The sequence below is a fragment of the Dermacentor variabilis genome, chromosome 4 (genome assembly GCF_050947875.1).
Source record: "Dermacentor variabilis isolate Ectoservices chromosome 4, ASM5094787v1, whole genome shotgun sequence".
In the NCBI taxonomy this organism is placed as follows: Eukaryota; Metazoa; Arthropoda; class Arachnida; order Ixodida; family Ixodidae; genus Dermacentor; species Dermacentor variabilis.
In genome coordinates, this window is record NC_134571.1 from 21,424,916 (window position 1) to 21,442,813 (window position 17,898).

Sequence of the window (17,898 nt, forward strand, 5' to 3'; positions counted from 1 at the left end):
GCGCAAATTAACAAATCACGATCGAAAGTGCACTTTGCGACACCGGTGCAATAACTTGTCTGCAGATGTGTACTGGTCGGTAGCTTCGATTTTACACAGCCCGAAACGGTACACTAGTAGCACCGTAATAAGGTCAGGCCCTGGTAAGTATCTCGTGCGCGATTTGTATTCTTTGCGCTTCAGTTAACGCTGCAGTAACGAACCTTCTGGCTGTTGCTGGAACATACACACGGCTGTCCCGGCGATCAGCTGATGCGCGAGCTATCACCCGAGGCAGCAGCGGATGGCGTCTGAGATTAATGCGACTTGCTGCACCTGTTGCGATTTATATCAACCGCTAACAAATTTTTACGTAGCCAACCCAGGCATTTCAATAGTGTTTCTTATCCAATCAAGCGGAACAGCGCAAGAACTCGCGCTGATGTATGTAGTACATACAAGGGACCATTCAATCAAATGACCACAACAAAAAGAAACAAAATAAATGCATTAACAACCCCTTCCGAACAGCGTGGCTACAATAAAGACGGAAGCAACCAATCTGTAGAATTCATGGCATTTAATACGCATTTACATACTCCAATTTCAGAAAGAACAAGAAATAAAGCCGAGCCATGCGAATGAAACCGCGAACAGCCGACTTGCCGTACGCAGTGCACCATGGGAGAGCAGCCATTGGCGCCCCACAATGCATCGCTCAACCCATGTTGTCGGAGCGTCTTCGGAATGTGCTCGGCAAAGTCCGGAGCGCGTTCGGGATGCCATTACTGCGAGCAGGTAAAAGTGAACCAATGGCGTTCTAGGCATTGCATCACGTGGAAAATTGTGACCAATCACAAGCTTTTATTTCCTTGGCAATGTTTGCTCGGCAATCTTCGTTGTTTTCTCTGACAAGCGTAGAAAAACTTTTCATCAACAGCCGCCATATTGGATGAATAAGGGGCCTAAAATTTCAGGAACTGTGCTCTGAATTTTGGCTTCTTTTTTCGTCTTGGCTGTCGTTTTTGAGACGACTGTTCACCTCCGTTCTTCATGGAGTAACTCCGGTAAGGGATTGGGAAGCCTTCGTCGTGTGATTGCGGCTCCGGACGGCCCGATGCTCGGCAGTGCTTGCCTGGGCAGTCGCGGAGCGTTGAAGTTTTGATGGGGTAGTGCGATGCCGTAGAACGCGATCATGAAGAGACTGTCCCCGTGCCTTGACCATGAAGAAGAAAATCGGACTGTGCTACCATATATTTGTGCGTGGATTGAACCATCAGATCTTCTAAAAGTGTATTGGTATGTCGAGGGTTTAAATTCTTGATAATCTTCCCCATTCTTGAGTGCATAGGGCATCAGTGGTTTAGGCTTATCAATATGGCTGACCATCTTGTGGATGGGCCGCCGAATAAGCGGCAGAAGTTGGCAGAAACTGGCCTGTCGTCGGACAGCGCAGGTGAGTGCACCATTCCGTTTCTTTTTCACGCCTGAAGTGTCTCGGTGATAATTTCTTTCGCTGAAGCTGTGTCTAACGCTGTGATGCTCTGTATTGATGCACTTGCTCGCCTGTCGCTCGGCAGACCCATGTTTTGGCTCGCGTCTCCCCGTTTTCTGATCCCGCTAGTGCTTGTCGACCGCTTACCGGCGCTACACCGTGATTGTCGTTGCTAATGTTTAGTTTTGTCGCTGTGATGCTTTCAACTTGTCGTGCGGTTCTGAACGTCGTCCGCTAGCGATGTTGTCCGTAGCTTTACTTCCCCGTGGGTACCGCGGAGTCGTGTTCGTTTTCTGATGGCTGCTATTTCGTCCGAATTCCGAGTGGCGATTTTTGGGTGCACTCCTGCGTAAAAAAGACAAAGTGGTATTTCAGACGAGCGGTTAATGCTTTGGCGGAAGAACTATAGAAACTCGCAAGTTTGCCGATGCCACTGCAGGCAGACTGCCCGCTAACCCTAATTGCGTTTAGAAAGTGCTTGAATCGTACCGTTTGTGCGCAAAAATAATTCATTTCTGGCACTGTGTGTTAATGAGGAGCTTGTGAGTATTGTTCGTCTTCGTTCCGCGGCCGAAAAAGATGCATGAACTGCGCTTATAATGCGTAGAGTGTCTTCACCCGCGCCCTGTGCTCGCAGCGGGGAATGTTGCTCGGATCGGTTCCTCGGCGGTCCCGCGCACTTGTTCGTGCTCGGGACGTTTCTGTGCTGCGCATCTTGTTTGCATGCCCACCGATTTGCAAAACCTTTCATTCGGGACTGCTCTCACGTGGCTCGCGCTGAGCGCCGTCTCGGGCGTCCCGGTGCCCGCGTCAGATGTTTTAGCGTCTTCTCTTCCTGCTGCCGCCGCCACCGCGAACTCGACCTCTTTGGGCGGGATCGCGGCATGGTGCCACAAGAGACACGAGAGCGCATTCCCGCTGCAACATTGCTAACATAGCCTTCGCCATCCTCGCGGTATAGCTGGCCAATGTTTTGCGAGATCGGCAGGTTTATTGATAAACATTGCAGGGGGGAGTGGCCGCGGGAACAGTCTGTTGGAATGCGCCGCGAAAGGCCCGACGTCTCGGACTGACACAGATTCAGGTTGCCGGCCATTTCGTACCTGTCATGATTGGGTCTGCCGAAGCGTAGATCGGGCTCGTGTATCTGGACGGCTGGTGCTCGCTGAGTTCCTTTCGCGGAAGCCGGTAGCAGCCAACGTCGCTCTTGCCTACAAGGCACCGTTTTCAGAACTCTGTGCCTTCACCATTAAATGAGCTTTACATGAGCTGTTTACCTTAATTAAAATTTTGACTGCCCTCTAGCTCCACAAACATCAGCTTTGCTCCAGTTACTCGGCCGACAGTTCCGGCAGATGTAATCAATACCAGCGCCACGAAAACTATTTCATTATTTGTACCAGAACAAAATTTCCGTCGTGTATAATAGGTCGCAGTTGAACGTGTTTGAATCGTTTTTTGATGGGTCAGTGAAAAATAACTGTTGCAATCGGGAAAGTAGGCACACCACTTTAGAAAGGCACTTGTTTTATGAAAGTCATAGTTGTAGCGTAAAGTTACGTCTTTCATGTTTATCTAGCAAAATAAAAGGCTAGGTGGGACATAATCTTCAAATGATGTTTTAAGTCTACTAGAACTGCAAAGAGACCGAAGTGTACAAGTGTGAAAACTATTTAATGTTGGCTTGTAATTTAGTATGTAAGCTGACAGTGTGCTCCTGTTTTAATGTTTCGGGCTCGTTCTCTGCTGGTGGTATACTTCAGCTAATTTGCAAAAGGGTAAAGTCTTTTGTGTGCTTATGTGGCATGAGAAGAAAACAGTGCATAAGACACAGTGCAGGTGGCTCGGTATTGTGTAGGATTATTGTATGTGTAGATTGGATGTGTAGGTATTATTGTATTGGATGTGTAGGTATTATTGTAGGAGGAAATATGTATGTTAATTTATTGCACATCTCTAGAGCCATTGCCTGACATGAAGGCGTAGTACAGTGTGAAATCAAAAAGGGCCAGCAGCCACAAACTGCTGTCAGGTTGCTTAACACTTACTTGTCATGTGTCTGAAGGCCAATGCAATCTATTCGGAAGTCCATAAATAAATGGCGTGTTCAATGTGCTTTTCATAATATTTCTGTGCAGGAACTATTTAATACTGCTGTAGTTGAAATGCTACAGCTTTTGCAAGAGTTTTGTCAGGCTATATGGGAGCGTTCCATGGTGTTCTGCTGCTGTTTTAGCTGTTCTGCCCTTCTCATCAACATTTCTGGTTATAGCTGTTGTCTAAGGTTTAGTCCCCATTCATTTGTAACATTTCAATGCTGTGAATTGAGACTTACCACATGTAGCATGTCCGAGCATGACCTGAGGGCCGGGCAACTTTGGTGGCACTTGAGACCTAGGTAGATAAAGGTTTTACAGGTATATTGGTGCTCTGTGCATTAAAATGATGCAGTATCTTATTATGCAGTTGAATTTAACCGAACCATGGCACTAGCACACACATGTATGTGAATGCAGCCGCAGCTTTCGAGAAGCCCCCCATAGCAGTGCCATTCACCCTTATGTTGTTTTATTTCTTCATAATCTTTCATTTGCACACTTGTCTAGGATTCGCAGGAGGTGTAAATCAAAATGCTGCAGCTTTTATACAGGAGTACAACATTGAATATCAGAGCCATCTGGGGGTTATCTCATGACACTGAACAGTGTATGTTGACAAGAATATTTACAGAATGTGCATCTTGGCAGCATTTTTATTTCAACTGACACGAATTCATAGGCATTGCATGTGCTGCACTCTGCAGGCTTCTGTGTGATGCCAAAGCAGGAAGGTAAAAGCTGTAGGCATAAGCAGCTGCTATAACAAAAATCTTCCAGCTTGCTTGAGCTCGCGATACATTGCTGTCTGATTTGAAATAATGATTTTTCATATGGTGCACACAGTGCAGCGTGACAACTGCAGTGCAGGCTATATTGTCCTTCCAAGAAAGAAGCACTTCGCTTCAACTGTTTCACTTTATTCAAGATGAATACCTTTATGTCAAGAGTAATTTTTATTGCAGACTTCGTGGTTTGTTATATATGGGCATGTTTCTACTAATTTTGTCCATGAATATTCCAACCATTTTGTTGCTGCTGGTTGTGGTGGCAGATTTCAGCCGGCTGTGGGACCTGGAGAATGAGCTGCCGGAAGAGCTCATGGGTTCAGGAGGGGGCCCACCCCTGGGTGACCTGAGTGGTGGACCCACCCAGCCGGCGGGTGCTGCCCAGCAGAATGGCACAGGTGGTGAGGAGGCAGCTGGCCAGCGGCATCAGCAGTTGTCACAGCTGCTGCAAAGCAAGGCCAACCACGGGAGTCCCAAAGAGCTGGGTGGGGGCCCCAAGCTGCTTGGTGGGCCTCTGCTCAATGGGCCGATGGGGCCCATGGGCCAGGCAAGACCGCCCCCATCTCTTGGAGGCCTGCTCGGACCAAACTCCCCGCATGGAGGGCCCTCTGGAATGGTCGCACCCCAGCCTGGCATGAAGGTAGGTGCATGGTTATCATCTTGACAACTGGGAAACTTCAACAAAGATGGTTGCAGTGAGGCTACAGCTTTCATTCTTGGCTGTGGTGCTCTGACAAAGCCGCATGTGAAGCTACCCATCTACGGAAATCTTGGGATATGTTAGAGAGCCTCAGGTACCTTGAAGACAAAAAATAATTCTGAGCTTTGTGGTTCTGCAAGTGGCATAGGTGTTATAATGTAGGGATTTCTTTTACTTGGTTTTAGTTCTTTGTTATTACTCACTATTCATGTCGAGCTGATCTCACCGAATGTAGGTGGAGTGCCGTTTGGATTGTTTATGAAGCAATAAAACAAAGCATATATAGTCACATTATTGCGAACCAGGTGTTTCTTGTGGGCAAAAGAATTCTCTTGTATATTGCTTATAAGTGCGTGGTTAGACAGTTTTGCATTTATGGGGTATGTTTGCCTGAATTATTAAGTAACCTTTCTTAAATCTAGCAAGGGACGTCAAGTTTGTGTGCATGTATTGCAGGGGCCAGGTGGAGCCATGGGCCCAGCATCATTCCATGGAGGTTATGGCCAAGTGATGTCAATGGGCCAGTTGAGTCAATCTCAGCAGAGGCCCATGGGAGCCAACCTCGGCGCTGCATTAGGCATGCCCCCACGCTACTCAAGTGTAGACTCATCGCAACTGCAAAATGTGAGCTGCTTGTTATATGCACATTCTTTCTTTTGCTGCCACATAAATATCCCTTCAGTCCAAACACTGATTGCTCAATTTTAATGCACTTTTAATTTTAGTGAAAGTGAAAGTTTATTTTCTTTTCAACAAAAAGAGGGCGCCAAGACAAAAGGCAAGAGCCTGACAAGGTCCCGGTCACCTGTAAAACAGCTGGCATTGTGCACAAGCACTTCACAACAAATACACAATGAATTTCTCAAGCATTGTAAAAGCATGAAGCAGTAAGTTAACATGCACAAAATTTGTACAAGAAAAGAATAAATTGAATACACAACTTATCGTATGAGCGGTGTAAAGATACAATATATATTTTTTTTACAAACAAAAATAGTGCTGACCTTATTCTCCTGATAGCAACCTGTCACTACTGCACATGGAAGCCTGGCTTCACATTGGACCATGACATTACTGTGGGGCAAAATAAGATGCGACAGAAATATGAGCAAGGTCTGGCAACTGTATAGGATCGAAAGAGAGATGTTCTATGCAGAATGTTCTTGCTGGCATCTCCAGAAGCAAGAAAAGCTTCAGAAAAAAGGAAGAAATATAGGAAGCAGAAAACTAAAAGAACTTTCCGCATTATCTTTTGCGTGTCCTTAATATGTAATTGCTTGCTTGTTTCCAATAAATGGTCATTCACGTTTTAGATGTGTTCTTTTTTCTTTATCTGCTCACTTCTTGTGAAACCCTGCTAACATTGCAGTATGCACAAACCTTTCCTCAGCTGTAATCTGTGATGCCACTGACTGTGTCCTTCTGCTTGTGCAGCAACATGGGCAGCCACCTCCTCAGCAGGCGCAGCAGCTGGCTGGTCCTCCAATGGGGCAGGCGGCTCCTCCCCCGGGTGTGGCGCCCTCTCAGCAGCCGCCACCTCCACATCCTGGTGGAGGTGGTCCCCCCCTCGGTACACCTCCTGCAGCGGCAGCCCCCTCAACAGCTGACCCTGAGAAACGCAAGCTCATCCAGCAGCAGCTTGTGCTCTTACTGCATGCACACAAGTGCCAGCGGAGGGAATCCCAGGCGGCTAATGGAGAGGTGCGTGACAACCAAACTAAGTGGATGCCGTCAGGTCATAGTTTAGAAGCAAAGGCATTGCCTGGCCTTGCGCTTGTGGTATCACTTGGAGCAGCTTTCATTGGTCATGCAGGATTGGTAAGCAGTACTAATCCGCCAATTGAGTGAATTTGCTCTACAGAGAAATAGGGTAGCAGTGTGGTCGAGTTGGTCGAAGTTCATGACGTAAATGCACCGCAAACCACTGAAATAGATCATTTAAAAAAATAATCGTTTTAAATAAAAAAAGCACTAAAAGAATATGGGTGGGTGGTTAGCGAAAACTGCTAACCATGCATCTTTTTTCTTCTCACAGTTCGCTGCGGTTGTTTAGTGGCTATGGTGTTGAGCTGCTAAGCACGAGGTTGTGGGATCGAATCTCGGCCGCATTTCGAAGGGGGAGCAATGTGAAAACACCCGTGTACTTAGACTTAGGTGCACGTTAAAGAACCCCAGGCGGCCCAATTATTTGGAGTCACCCACTACGGTGTGTCTCAATCAGATAGTGGTTTTGGCATGTAAAACATAATTTAATTTTCTTCCCGCACTTCGGTGCTTTGCAGTACTGCATTTATATCATGCTCTGCAGGTAGCAACTGAGTTCAGAGTGTTTTCTAGTCACTAGCATGGGAAATTAGGTGATCATCGTTGCATACCAATACGATGTTGCATGATGCGTAAGCAGTATTTGATGACAGTGATTCATCGCTAAATGCTTCCTGCCTCATTTTGTTCCTCCGTTGATTAAAAAACAGAATTGCCTGAGGGCCAACAACAAGTTTGTTTTCATCATTGTGAGGCATAATCTTCCCATTTGCATCATCTACCTTGTCGTTCCTACTGACTGGCTGTCAGTTATTCAAGAGCTAGAACAATACTTTCTTCTGTGAACACTGTGAAGCAATTTTATTTGGAAGTGATTAATAAAAATTTGAGTCTGCACCACGTTGATTGATAGCAGCAAATTCTCTGCTGTGAAGCCAAGAGATTTTTTTTGTAATCTGTAGATATGGGTATAAAACAGCATTAAAAAACAACTGCAACTTAGTATTAACAGTGCACTTCAGCCACAGCTTTTAGAGAATTCGCACCATACCAAGATTAGATCCACGAGAGTTGTTTTACTTGCGTGTACATGCATCCGTCGCACAAGACATGTTTCCATGTGCCATGCAGGTTCGCCAGTGCTCTTTACCCCACTGCCGGACAATGAAGAACGTATTGAACCACATGACCAACTGCCAGGCAGGCAAGGCTTGCCCTGTGCCCCACTGCGCGTCCTCACGGCAGATCATCTCTCACTGGAAAAACTGCACACGCAACGACTGCCCTGTCTGCCTGCCCCTGAAGCAAGCCTCAGATCGGCGGCAGCAACAGGCTGGCGCTGCAGTGCCGCCTGGCCAACAGGGGCAGGGCCCTGCACCGGCTGACATGCAGCGTGCATACGCTGCCCTGGGCCTTCCCTACAATGCAGCTGGCGGGGCCTCCGTTGGCCAGTTGGTCAACAGGGGGCAACCGGTTGCCCAGAGTGAGAATTGTTTGCACGTTCCTCACTAAATAGAAAATTAAGTTGAGCTATGTTAGTAAATAATTCTTCTACAATACCATAAAAAGCCACTCTTGACACACACACGCACACACAAACAAACAAACAAACAAAAGAATTAGTGGTAATATCATGTCGTAGTTCCCGGACAAGTATGCCGTGAGGTCATAGATTTTGTTCACTGCTTGAACCTGGTTAATTCTTTTTTTATTGATAAAGAAGGTCTACATTATGTTCATTTTTGCAAATGCCATGTACAAGCACAGTTGGCTTTTCATGTGACTTCGAAAATATAAATTTGGCCCTCGTGATTAAAATGTGCAGCTAGCTCTTCGTTTTCATTTGGATGGTGACCAATTGGTTCGGATAATGGGCGGTGCAGAGAAGTGCACTTGAGAATTAGAAAAAGGGTCTATTCACTGCTGAGACTTTTGTCTTTCTGGGTGCACTTCGAACTGAATGCTGCAATCTTCTTATGGAATGAAATTTGTGAGTGGGTTCCTAGTATTGCAAAAACTAGATTGACAGGAATGATTGCTTCTTTCAGATGTTGAAAAACTATCCTTAGAGTGCAGTCCTTAGTCAAAGTCCTTAAGAGGGCAGCTTCTCGCTGAATAACATGGCACAAGCATAATTTTTTTTTTCTGCTCTGTGTGTGCAGTGAATGACCTGCAAGGGCCACCTGGGCCTAGCCACTGCAGTCCGCAGGATCTGCTCACAGGGCCGAGCCCCAACTCCGTAGCTCCACCTCAGGGGGCTGCTCCAACTGTGGTCTCCTCCATGACTGCTCAAGCACCCCAGAGGCCTCCCCTGGGACCTGCCACTCAAGGTAGCTGTTCACTGGCATGTGTGGTGTGTCCGAAAGAACGGTCGCATTACTGCAATGGGGGGGGGGGTTCACTTGCAGGGTGTAGTCAGTAGTGTAAGCATGTTGCAAAATGGGAAATCAGAATTTGATGTTGTGTCTGAAAATTTAAACCGATCAGCCTGTTGATGTCGGCCTCATGGCTTGCGTGATCGTGCGGCAAACGGTCTAACCTTGAAGGCACTGGCACTGCTTTTGTGGCTACAACAGCTACCGCGAAGCAGCCGTTAGCATGGAAAAGCGCTCGGGATGTTGATGTATCGTTCCCATGGCTGCAACACCTCGCCTGTGGCTGTGCGATATTTAAGGGGGAAGGGCGGGGAGATCAGAACTCTTTTGTTCCTTGGCAGAAAGAGCTGAAATATGGCCCACACACTGCACATTGCTATAAAAAGACAAATACAGTGAAACCTTGTTAAGGGGCAACCACTGGTCCTTGGTACGAAAAAATAGCGAGAAGACTGACTTTTTGAAAATGGTGTTTCTGAAATCTACAGCCCTTTTTACGCAACCAGACCAAACTTCTAATTTATTCGATCAGTATTTTAGCTGTAGCATTGCTTCAGTTCATTGATACTAGCAAAATTTGAAAGTGAAATTGAAAGTTTATTTTCTTTTCAAAGAAAAGAGGGCGCCAAGACAGAAGGCAAGAGCCTGACAAGGTCCTGGGGCTGTTTTCTGTAGCGGTTCGCTTTGGAACCGGTTCGGTCTGGCTGTTACGTCTGGATTACATCACTTGGAGAAAGAGTGGAACGGGGCGGCGTGAGGGGAACCAATCAACGAGCGGCGGTCTGCCGGAAGATAACGTCATCATTTTTGTTTGTACTTGGGGGACGGTATAACAATTGGAGGATGTTGCTGGTTTGATAAAAAAACATTGGTTTGTAGAAAACAGTTGCAAATATAAGTTTCAGTAATAAATGTGAGCTTGCTCCGCAAACGGCTACTGGGAGTTGTAATTTTATTTGTGTTGTTTTTTTATTTAGTCGCTAGGTGGTGTACCATACGTTATGCAAACAACTTGCCTCGCTTTGTTTACGTTTTGGACTTGTTCGCGCGCCGAAACCGAAACGACGTCGTCGCACTAGGACAGGTGGGTGGGTCCTCATTTTTCAGCGAGGCAGCGCGAAATACTCGTTTCATTTGTCGAGGAGCACCCCTACCTAGCAAAGGCGTTGTGTGTGTTGGGCCAGCACAGCTGACGGCGGCTTTCTGTTGCGCCGTGGATGGGAATCTAGCCCATCCTTTTTCTTTGCCCAAAACCATAATGGCCTTGGCGACGGCTGTAATGATCCGGCTGACCGAAGGCTGCGACAGTGCAATCGCTTCTTCATTCCCGACGCACTGTTGAAAGCTCCCCGTGGCAAAAAACTGCAGCGCGCACAGCACTTTCATCGTAGTGTCGACACCACGAAATCTTTGAGGTCTGAGATGTTCTTCCAGCTCATCGCAAAGGCATCGCACTATGTCTTTGGAGAGCCTAAAGTGCCTTCGAAACTCTTCGGCCATGCTGAAAGCGTCGCGTCGTTGTCTTTCGACGCTCGCCAGCAGCACAACCAAAGGAGCCGCTATTGCCATCTCTGTCTCGTCTCGTCTAGGCTCGTCAGCTGGCGCGAGACTAGCCGGCAGCCATGGTTGCCCTAGCAACCCTCGACACCATGCTCGCCACCGCACGCAACCCTCGAGCGAACCACTTCTCCACGGTTCTTCTCGTCGCTGGGAACCGGTTCCTTTCCAGGTGATTGACAACCTGTGTGACGTCAACAAAATTTGCCGTCCCGCCCACCAGGGATGACGACAACGAAGCGCCAATCAATGGCAACAGCCAGACCGAACCGGTTACAAAGCGAACTGCTACAGAATACGGCCCCTGGTCACCCGTAGAACAGCTGGCATTGTGCACGAGCACTCCACAACAAATTCACCAGCAAAATTTCAGCCGAAATTAATACTAAAACGGCACTTCTCCTGCGAAATGCAGCTGCCGTTTCACGCATCGTAGCGCCTATATTTTGGTCTCATCTTAAAGAGCGGTCTTTTTTCTTCAATTTCCTGCCAACGCAGGCTCTATGCAGCCACTGGATTCCTTCAGTTGCCGCGCCAAAGAAGGGTCCCACCGCATCTCTTATTCGTTGTTGAGCGCACATGATTTGAAGGCGCCATACGATTGGCGGAATTCCTTCCTGGTCTTCTGCTCCCCGCTTCAGTCGGCCATGTGCCATCCACCATATTGCTTTAGCATCAGTGTCTGCTGCGCTATGGCCCGTTTGGGAAGGAACTTCCACACGAGGAACAAGTTTGGTGGAAGAAAGGTGCGACGTACATTCATTGAGGATTGCAAGAAGCGCTCCGCAACCTAGCAAAGCGTCAAAATCGTGGTGCTCGCCGGCGCTATCGCCGATCTGATCGTCGATAACTCCGATGTAGGCCTAGGCCTAACAAGCCCTCCGCCCTCTTCGCCTGCCGGAGGTACCGAAGGTAGCGTGCGTCACGACACGAAGTTTCTGCAGCCCGTAGAATTGGAAGAGGCCAAAAGGAAAATGCAAGAAAAACTGCAGTGCCTCTCATCAACTCCCGCGATGGAGAGGAAGCGAGATTTACTATGTGATAGCACTGATACCGCGGCACGCCCCTTTGACGGGACTGTGTTTACCATTGTCAGTTTAGATGCAGTGAATACTATGCTGAATAAAATGTGCCACTACCAAGCCGGTGGTGGAAGAAGGGGAGGATGCGATGAATAGATGTGAGGGTGTCACCTCTGAAGTGTTCGTCATTATGTGACGATCTAATCGAGGAAATGCAGAATGTTTCTGTGTGCTAAATAAATATAAAATGTAAATTAAATATATGGGAAGTTCTGAAGTATAAATGTGTGGTCCTAGGCGTTTACGCAATGCGGCAGTAATTTATTAATCTCATGCCTTTTTATTCTCGGCCGACAGGCGGTATCGCAAGCGTAAATGACTTGGCAGAGCGCAGCGCTATGTTGTCTGATACCAGGAGCTCACACGATGCACGCAACAGGAACGCACTGCCAGCACTTCTTAAAGGGGTGGAGACATGAAAATTTTCGTTCATGCGTTCTTCAATTCAAGCGTTGCGTTACTGCTTCAGGAAGCACGATACACACCGCGGAATTCATATATACCCGATAAATAATTTAATAATAGCATTATTATACCGAGCGATTTCGGTTTCGGTTTCTGGGCTCCGGGTGATGATATGACGTCATAGGAGAGAAAACGCAACACGGCTTGGTCACGTGGGTCACAAAAATAGTGACGCAAAACTAAGCTGCGTCGTCTGCTCGCGCATACGCGTGCTCTGCCAGCAGAGGTAAACAACTGACGATTCGAAGTGCATGTCGCGATTATTATAATTATTGCGAAGTGCGACAACAACAGTAAGAAAATATTGCGGCTTGTGAGAGTCGGTGATTCATTCCGAAGCGCCGTAAGCTTTAGCTTTGAAGTGAACCGGAAAAGGCCTAGCGATGATATCGGCGGTTATGAACGATCAGAGGCGGTGAGGCTGCCGTCGGTGCCAGAATGACCACTCCTCGGTAGCTGATTGGCCGCTTCGCCGTACGGCTGCCGCACAAATGGGTCCCGGGCCCGTCCTCTCTACGGCAAGGAAATCTCGCCATTCGCGAGCAAAACCGCTGTCGCACGGGGGCCCGCAAACGGCGAGTTTCCGTGCCGGTAACGTGGACGGGCCTTCACATTGAGAAAGGCCAAGCGAACGAGAGACTGCTCCGAGCTGCGGAACTAGTGACTATGCGAGGAGAGAAGTGGACAACACGAACGCCGCATATCCTGGTCCCTTTCGGAGTCGGCCGGCTAGTGTTACACTCAAATGTGGCCCGTCCGCACGGCAACTCGCCGCACGCAGTTTGCCGATCGCGGGCCGCCGTGCGGCGTTCGTGTTGTCCACTTCTCTCCCCCTGTGTCCGTGTCTGCACGCCTTACCTCTTCTTTGCATTAAGAAAGGATTTTGATATGCCTGTAGCTCGGTCATAGTGGAGGCTATGCCCGGTCGCTCGGCTCAGCAGGCTCCGTAATCGGCATTTCATCGCTACTCATTATATGTCACGTTTTTGTGCTAGTGTGCTATGACGTAAATATTTTCGTTCCTCCGCTGTGACGTCATAACTGCCGCACTAGCGATGGGTCTCGACCACGAGAAGGAGCTTTTAATGACTTTTTGGAGCTGAATTAAAATTATCTTGAAATGTATGCAGCGTCCAATACCTCGTTGTCCTTGTCCTTGCATACGGAAGCAGCCTACAACATACTTTTTATAGCCTCAAAATTTGGTGTCCCAACCTCTTTAAGTAGCGAGCGCAACAAAGCCGTGAACTGGTTCTTAGAGACACCTTTACTAGTCGACTATATAAATTTTTTTTTTTTCGCCCTTCGTCATCGGCTCAAACATGACTTGCTCTCCGCTGTGCTGCTGCTATATCTGCGATCTGCCCCGCGGCACGTCGCATGATAGAAGCAATGCAACTTGAAATCGAACATCACGATATACGGGCCCTGCATTGCCTGCATGCAGTAAAATCGAAGAGCGTGGTGCTGATGGTGCGCGCTGTGCCATGAAATTGAGGAACAAAGTGCGGCACTCCGGGAACTAGAGAAAAACGGGCAGCCAAATAAGAGATATCCACAATATCTACCCGTCCTGACTGTATAGCTTTATCAGCCAAACGAAGGAAGTGCTGAACCAGCCTAGGCTGAACCCTTCTGATTGCTGAACGGCAACCTGCAAGCTATTCACCTCCTTGCATGACTCTTCCTCTGAATCATGGTCTTCCCGGGCGCCCGTGGCGTCATTAATAATTTCTTCATCAGTCAGGAGACCAGTCATGGCGACACAGTCATCAATCGCAATGTAGTCCTGAAGGTTCACATCTGTGGGAAGAACAGCATCGAAGGTCGGGCAGTCATAATCAGTGGACTCGGCTGACACCTCGTCGGCTACTGCCGCATGCTCGGGCCTCACAAAACCGCTGTGCATACCTGCCAACCCTCCCGATTCGCCCGGGAGGCTCCCGATTTTTTACTGAACTTTCCGATTGTACGGTCACTGTCTTATATCTCCCGAAAAGTTGTCTCTGTTTGCGCCATAATGGTTTTTGCAAAACCAGCACCACGGAATCTGCAGCCACATCGTAATCGTCAGCATCACCAACAATGGCTGCACTAGTGCCATCGGTATCACCGACTAAGCAGCCGACTACGGTGCCCGGTAAGCCGACCAAAGCCAGAGCCAATGTAGCTCTTGCATTTCATGCATGCATTCCTCCATGGTGCACTGTTAGTGCTGTTTGTGTGTATGATTAGTGTTGGCTAGGCCGTGTGTGCGGGGCACCATGTAAAGTTTAGAAACCTCGTGTGCTTGATGCCATGGCGTTGTTAAAGTCCAACAAAAAGTATTTGCAGAAGTTTTTGTGATTTTACCTTTCTGAATTTCCATGCTTTATGACATCAAGAAAAGGAAAACATTTTGCCTTTTGTACAACGTGTGGATGTGACGTCAGCATGCCTCACGGTGGCAAAGGCGACTTCAAACTGCACGTTCCTATGGCGAAGCATCAAAGCTATGTTTGCACCGCTGAGCAGCAAGACAACATAGTGAACTTTCTTCGGAACAACTGCGACGGCAGTGTCATAACGTGTGGAGTGCCTCTTTACAGGATTCCTTGCCGAACACAACCTACCCCTTAGTCTCAGTGACCACGTTGGACCTCTTCTATGGAAAATGTTTCCGCAACGTGATGAGGCGAAGCGTTATGGACGTGGACGCAACTCTGAAGAATGTGGAGGTGACCAACTTGAAATTATTTCACAGGCATTGCTTTCGAGTCTTCGTTTCTTTATTCAGAGTTTCCCTCAGCTGCTGCCTTGAGATTCCAATGAATCTCCTGAAGGCGCTTTAGATGCTCTCGAAGCTGAGTTTGCCACTCTAGAGGCGTACAATCTTCCAGAGGACATTCTGAATGAAGAAAGGTGGGATGTGCAGTAGTCTATGGTTGGAAAAACGAAAAACACTGATGGAAAACATGTTTCACCGAGTTGCTAAGGTGATGCTGGATTTAATTGTGATACCACATAGCTATGCAGTGTGTGAGTATTTTTAGCACAGCACGAAAAACAAGGACTGAATTCCGCTCATTGATGTGCAACACAACCCTCCAACACCTGCTGCTAGTAAAGGGCCGTCAGTCTGGACCATGTTTTGACAAATTAGTCTGACAAATTTTTGAAGTGGGCAAAGTCTGCTACTGCAAGGTCTCTGCAAAAGGACTTGCCGAACACTGCCTGAAAGTTTGAACGAACCCCCCCCCCCCCCCCTCGCCCTGTTGGCGCAAATAAGAAGTCTCCCGACTTTTGATCCCGTCAGGTTGGCAGATATGGCTGTGCCGAAAACAGTTGGCGATGACTTTCGGAGGTGTATTTTTCCACACGTGAGCGATGATGTGCACTGCGCAAAGTAAGTCCACTTCATACAGCTTTCCTGCTTCCGAGCATAAGATCATTCGCTGTAGCAGGTGCTTTTGGTACTTACACTTCACATAGTGAATGATGCCCTGGTCCGTCAGCTGAAGGGCACATGTGTTGGGCGGGAAAAAAACTACCTTGACACTTTTCAGTTAGACTGTACATTTATGTTCACTGCAGTTGTCAACAATCATAATTATCTTGCGGTCCTTAGACGTCAAGTGCCGGTCTAACTGCTGCAGCCAGCCTCGAAAAATGTCTGAGGTCATCCAGGCCTTCCTGTTCACTCTGTACTCGACAGGAATGCTTTTGATGTTTTTAAAACAATGTGGCTTATGTGCCTTCCCGATGACAAGTGGCAAGCACTCCGTGCCAGTCATGTTGGCGGCAAGAAGCACAGTTATCCTTTGCTTGCACTTCTTGCCATCAATGCACGGAACCCCTTTGAAGGTCACCATCTTGTCGGGCAGGGCTCTGAAAAATAGAGCAGTTTCGTCTGCATTGAACACGTCACTTGGTTCATATGCGGCGATGTGCTCAAGCAGCTTCAAATTTTTCCACTGGGTGGGTGGTCACGCTTTCGTCAATGCTGGCCTTTTCGCCGCACACACTTCTGAAGACGAGGTCGTGTCTCTCCTGAAACCTCGCGAACCACCATTCTGAAGCTCTGAACGATTAATTGTTCATCGTTGCAGCGTACTCCTCACTTTGTGCCATGATGAGAGGTCCGCTCAAAGGCAGATGCGCGTTGCGACAGTCAGTAACCCACTGGAGCAAAGCTTCTTCGAGGTGGGGATGAGCTGCGGTTCACAACCACTTTCTTGATGCATGAAACTTCTTGCTTTCGAAGGCTTGAAAAATCTGTTGCTCATTTTTCACGTACCGTATTTATTCGAATCTAGGCCGATAGACGTTTTCAAATAATCATACAGTCGAACCCAACTATATTGAACACGTTTACATTGAATTATTCTATATATCGAACAATTTCTGGGCACGGTATATTTACAATGAGTATACATAGCAAAAATTATGTTTACATCGAACAAAAATAGCAGCGTCTCCCGATATATCGAACGTCGAGCGTTGGAAAAGTGCCCCCAGAAGTTGGCTTTCCCTCACGGTTGCGGGGAAACCCGACGGCGCGGCTCCATCCAGCCACTTTCCCTACCGTGACCGCGCTACGTTGGACGAGCCATCAACACCCCCCTGCAAAAAATGGTCCTGGCCCGCCTGCAGCGCTTGCTCAGACAGCCAATCAGAGGCTCTTGTGCCCTTGTTGCGCAAAATGGCGAAAGTGCGAGTTGTCTCGGTGCTTTTCTGGTCCATTGTGTGTGTGCGCCTTGTGGGCCTTCTCCCGCAGTGTTGCCGTGAAGCTCGAAATCATACATCGGGTCGAATGTGGTGAGAAGTCGGATGTGTCCCCGCAGGGTTAATGACTCCGAGGAACACTCTCAGGAAGATCTTGAAGAATAAGGGCTGAAGCAGCCAAACTCTCGCCCCGGTGCCCGTGGCGTCCGACGTGTACGCACGGCCGTGTACGAGTGCTTCATCCGAAATTGCTTCAGCCATGCCGGCTTCCGCGTGCTCTGTGATGACTGCAAATTCTGATGAATGCGACGCAGCCGTTTCCGGTGTTGCCGAAACTTGGAGCGAGCTGTCAGAATTTCCGGAAGTCGTTGACGAATCAACAGTGGACGAGTTTGAGTGCAAATGATGGTGTCGCGACCACGGGAGAGCCCGAAAACGAAGACTACATTGCCGACATCGTACCGAGCACAAGTGAAAGTGGCCACAATGAGGAAAGCAACAACGGTCCTTTGCCTACTTCCTCCAAAGTGATTGGTGCGCTCGCACTACTCCGGTGCTTCTGCACGAATGCGGAAGGTTGCGGCCTCAGCTGCTCCTGACTCCTTAGACAATGTGGACAAGTGCGTGCATCGCAGGCAGCGAAATTACTCAAGCAGAAAGAAATGCACTACTATTTCATGCGAAACTAAGCTAGTTACATCAATAAAGTGATTTTATAAATGGTGTGTGCTTTTATGACATCCAATTATTCAGCAGGCTTATATCGAATTATGCTCTATATCGAACTGGTGGGCGTTTTTTTTTAGAGTTCTATATAGCCGGGTTCGACTGTATTCCAAACTGTAGGGTTGGCTTAGATTCGAGGATTTTAAAAATGCACCAGTTTTTTATTG

The 17,898-nt window shown here is 47.9% G+C and overlaps 1 protein-coding gene and 1 long non-coding RNA gene across 2 annotated transcripts in view; one reads left to right on the forward strand and one right to left on the reverse strand.

Moving 5' to 3' along the window:
* The first annotated feature begins 853 nt into the window (after nt 1-853).
* nej (CREB binding protein nejire) overlaps nt 854-17,898 on the forward strand; it is a 106,009-nt gene continuing 88,964 nt past the window's right edge. Inside the window, exons 1-6 of the mRNA XM_075688325.1 lie at nt 854-1,435; nt 4,625-4,998; nt 5,515-5,682; nt 6,493-6,759; nt 7,954-8,305; nt 8,985-9,152. Coding sequence (XP_075544440.1) covers nt 1,357-1,435; nt 4,625-4,998; nt 5,515-5,682; nt 6,493-6,759; nt 7,954-8,305; nt 8,985-9,152 — 1,408 coding nt within the window. The 5' untranslated portion in view covers nt 854-1,356. The remainder of the gene's footprint in view (nt 1,436-4,624; nt 4,999-5,514; nt 5,683-6,492; nt 6,760-7,953; nt 8,306-8,984; nt 9,153-17,898) is intronic.
* LOC142578772 (uncharacterized) lies at nt 1,153-2,170 on the reverse strand. Its single transcript, XR_012827318.1, has 2 exons — nt 1,964-2,170; nt 1,153-1,819 (listed from the first exon to the last, which is right to left on the reverse strand). It is a non-coding gene; the product is annotated as an uncharacterized LOC142578772 (long non-coding RNA).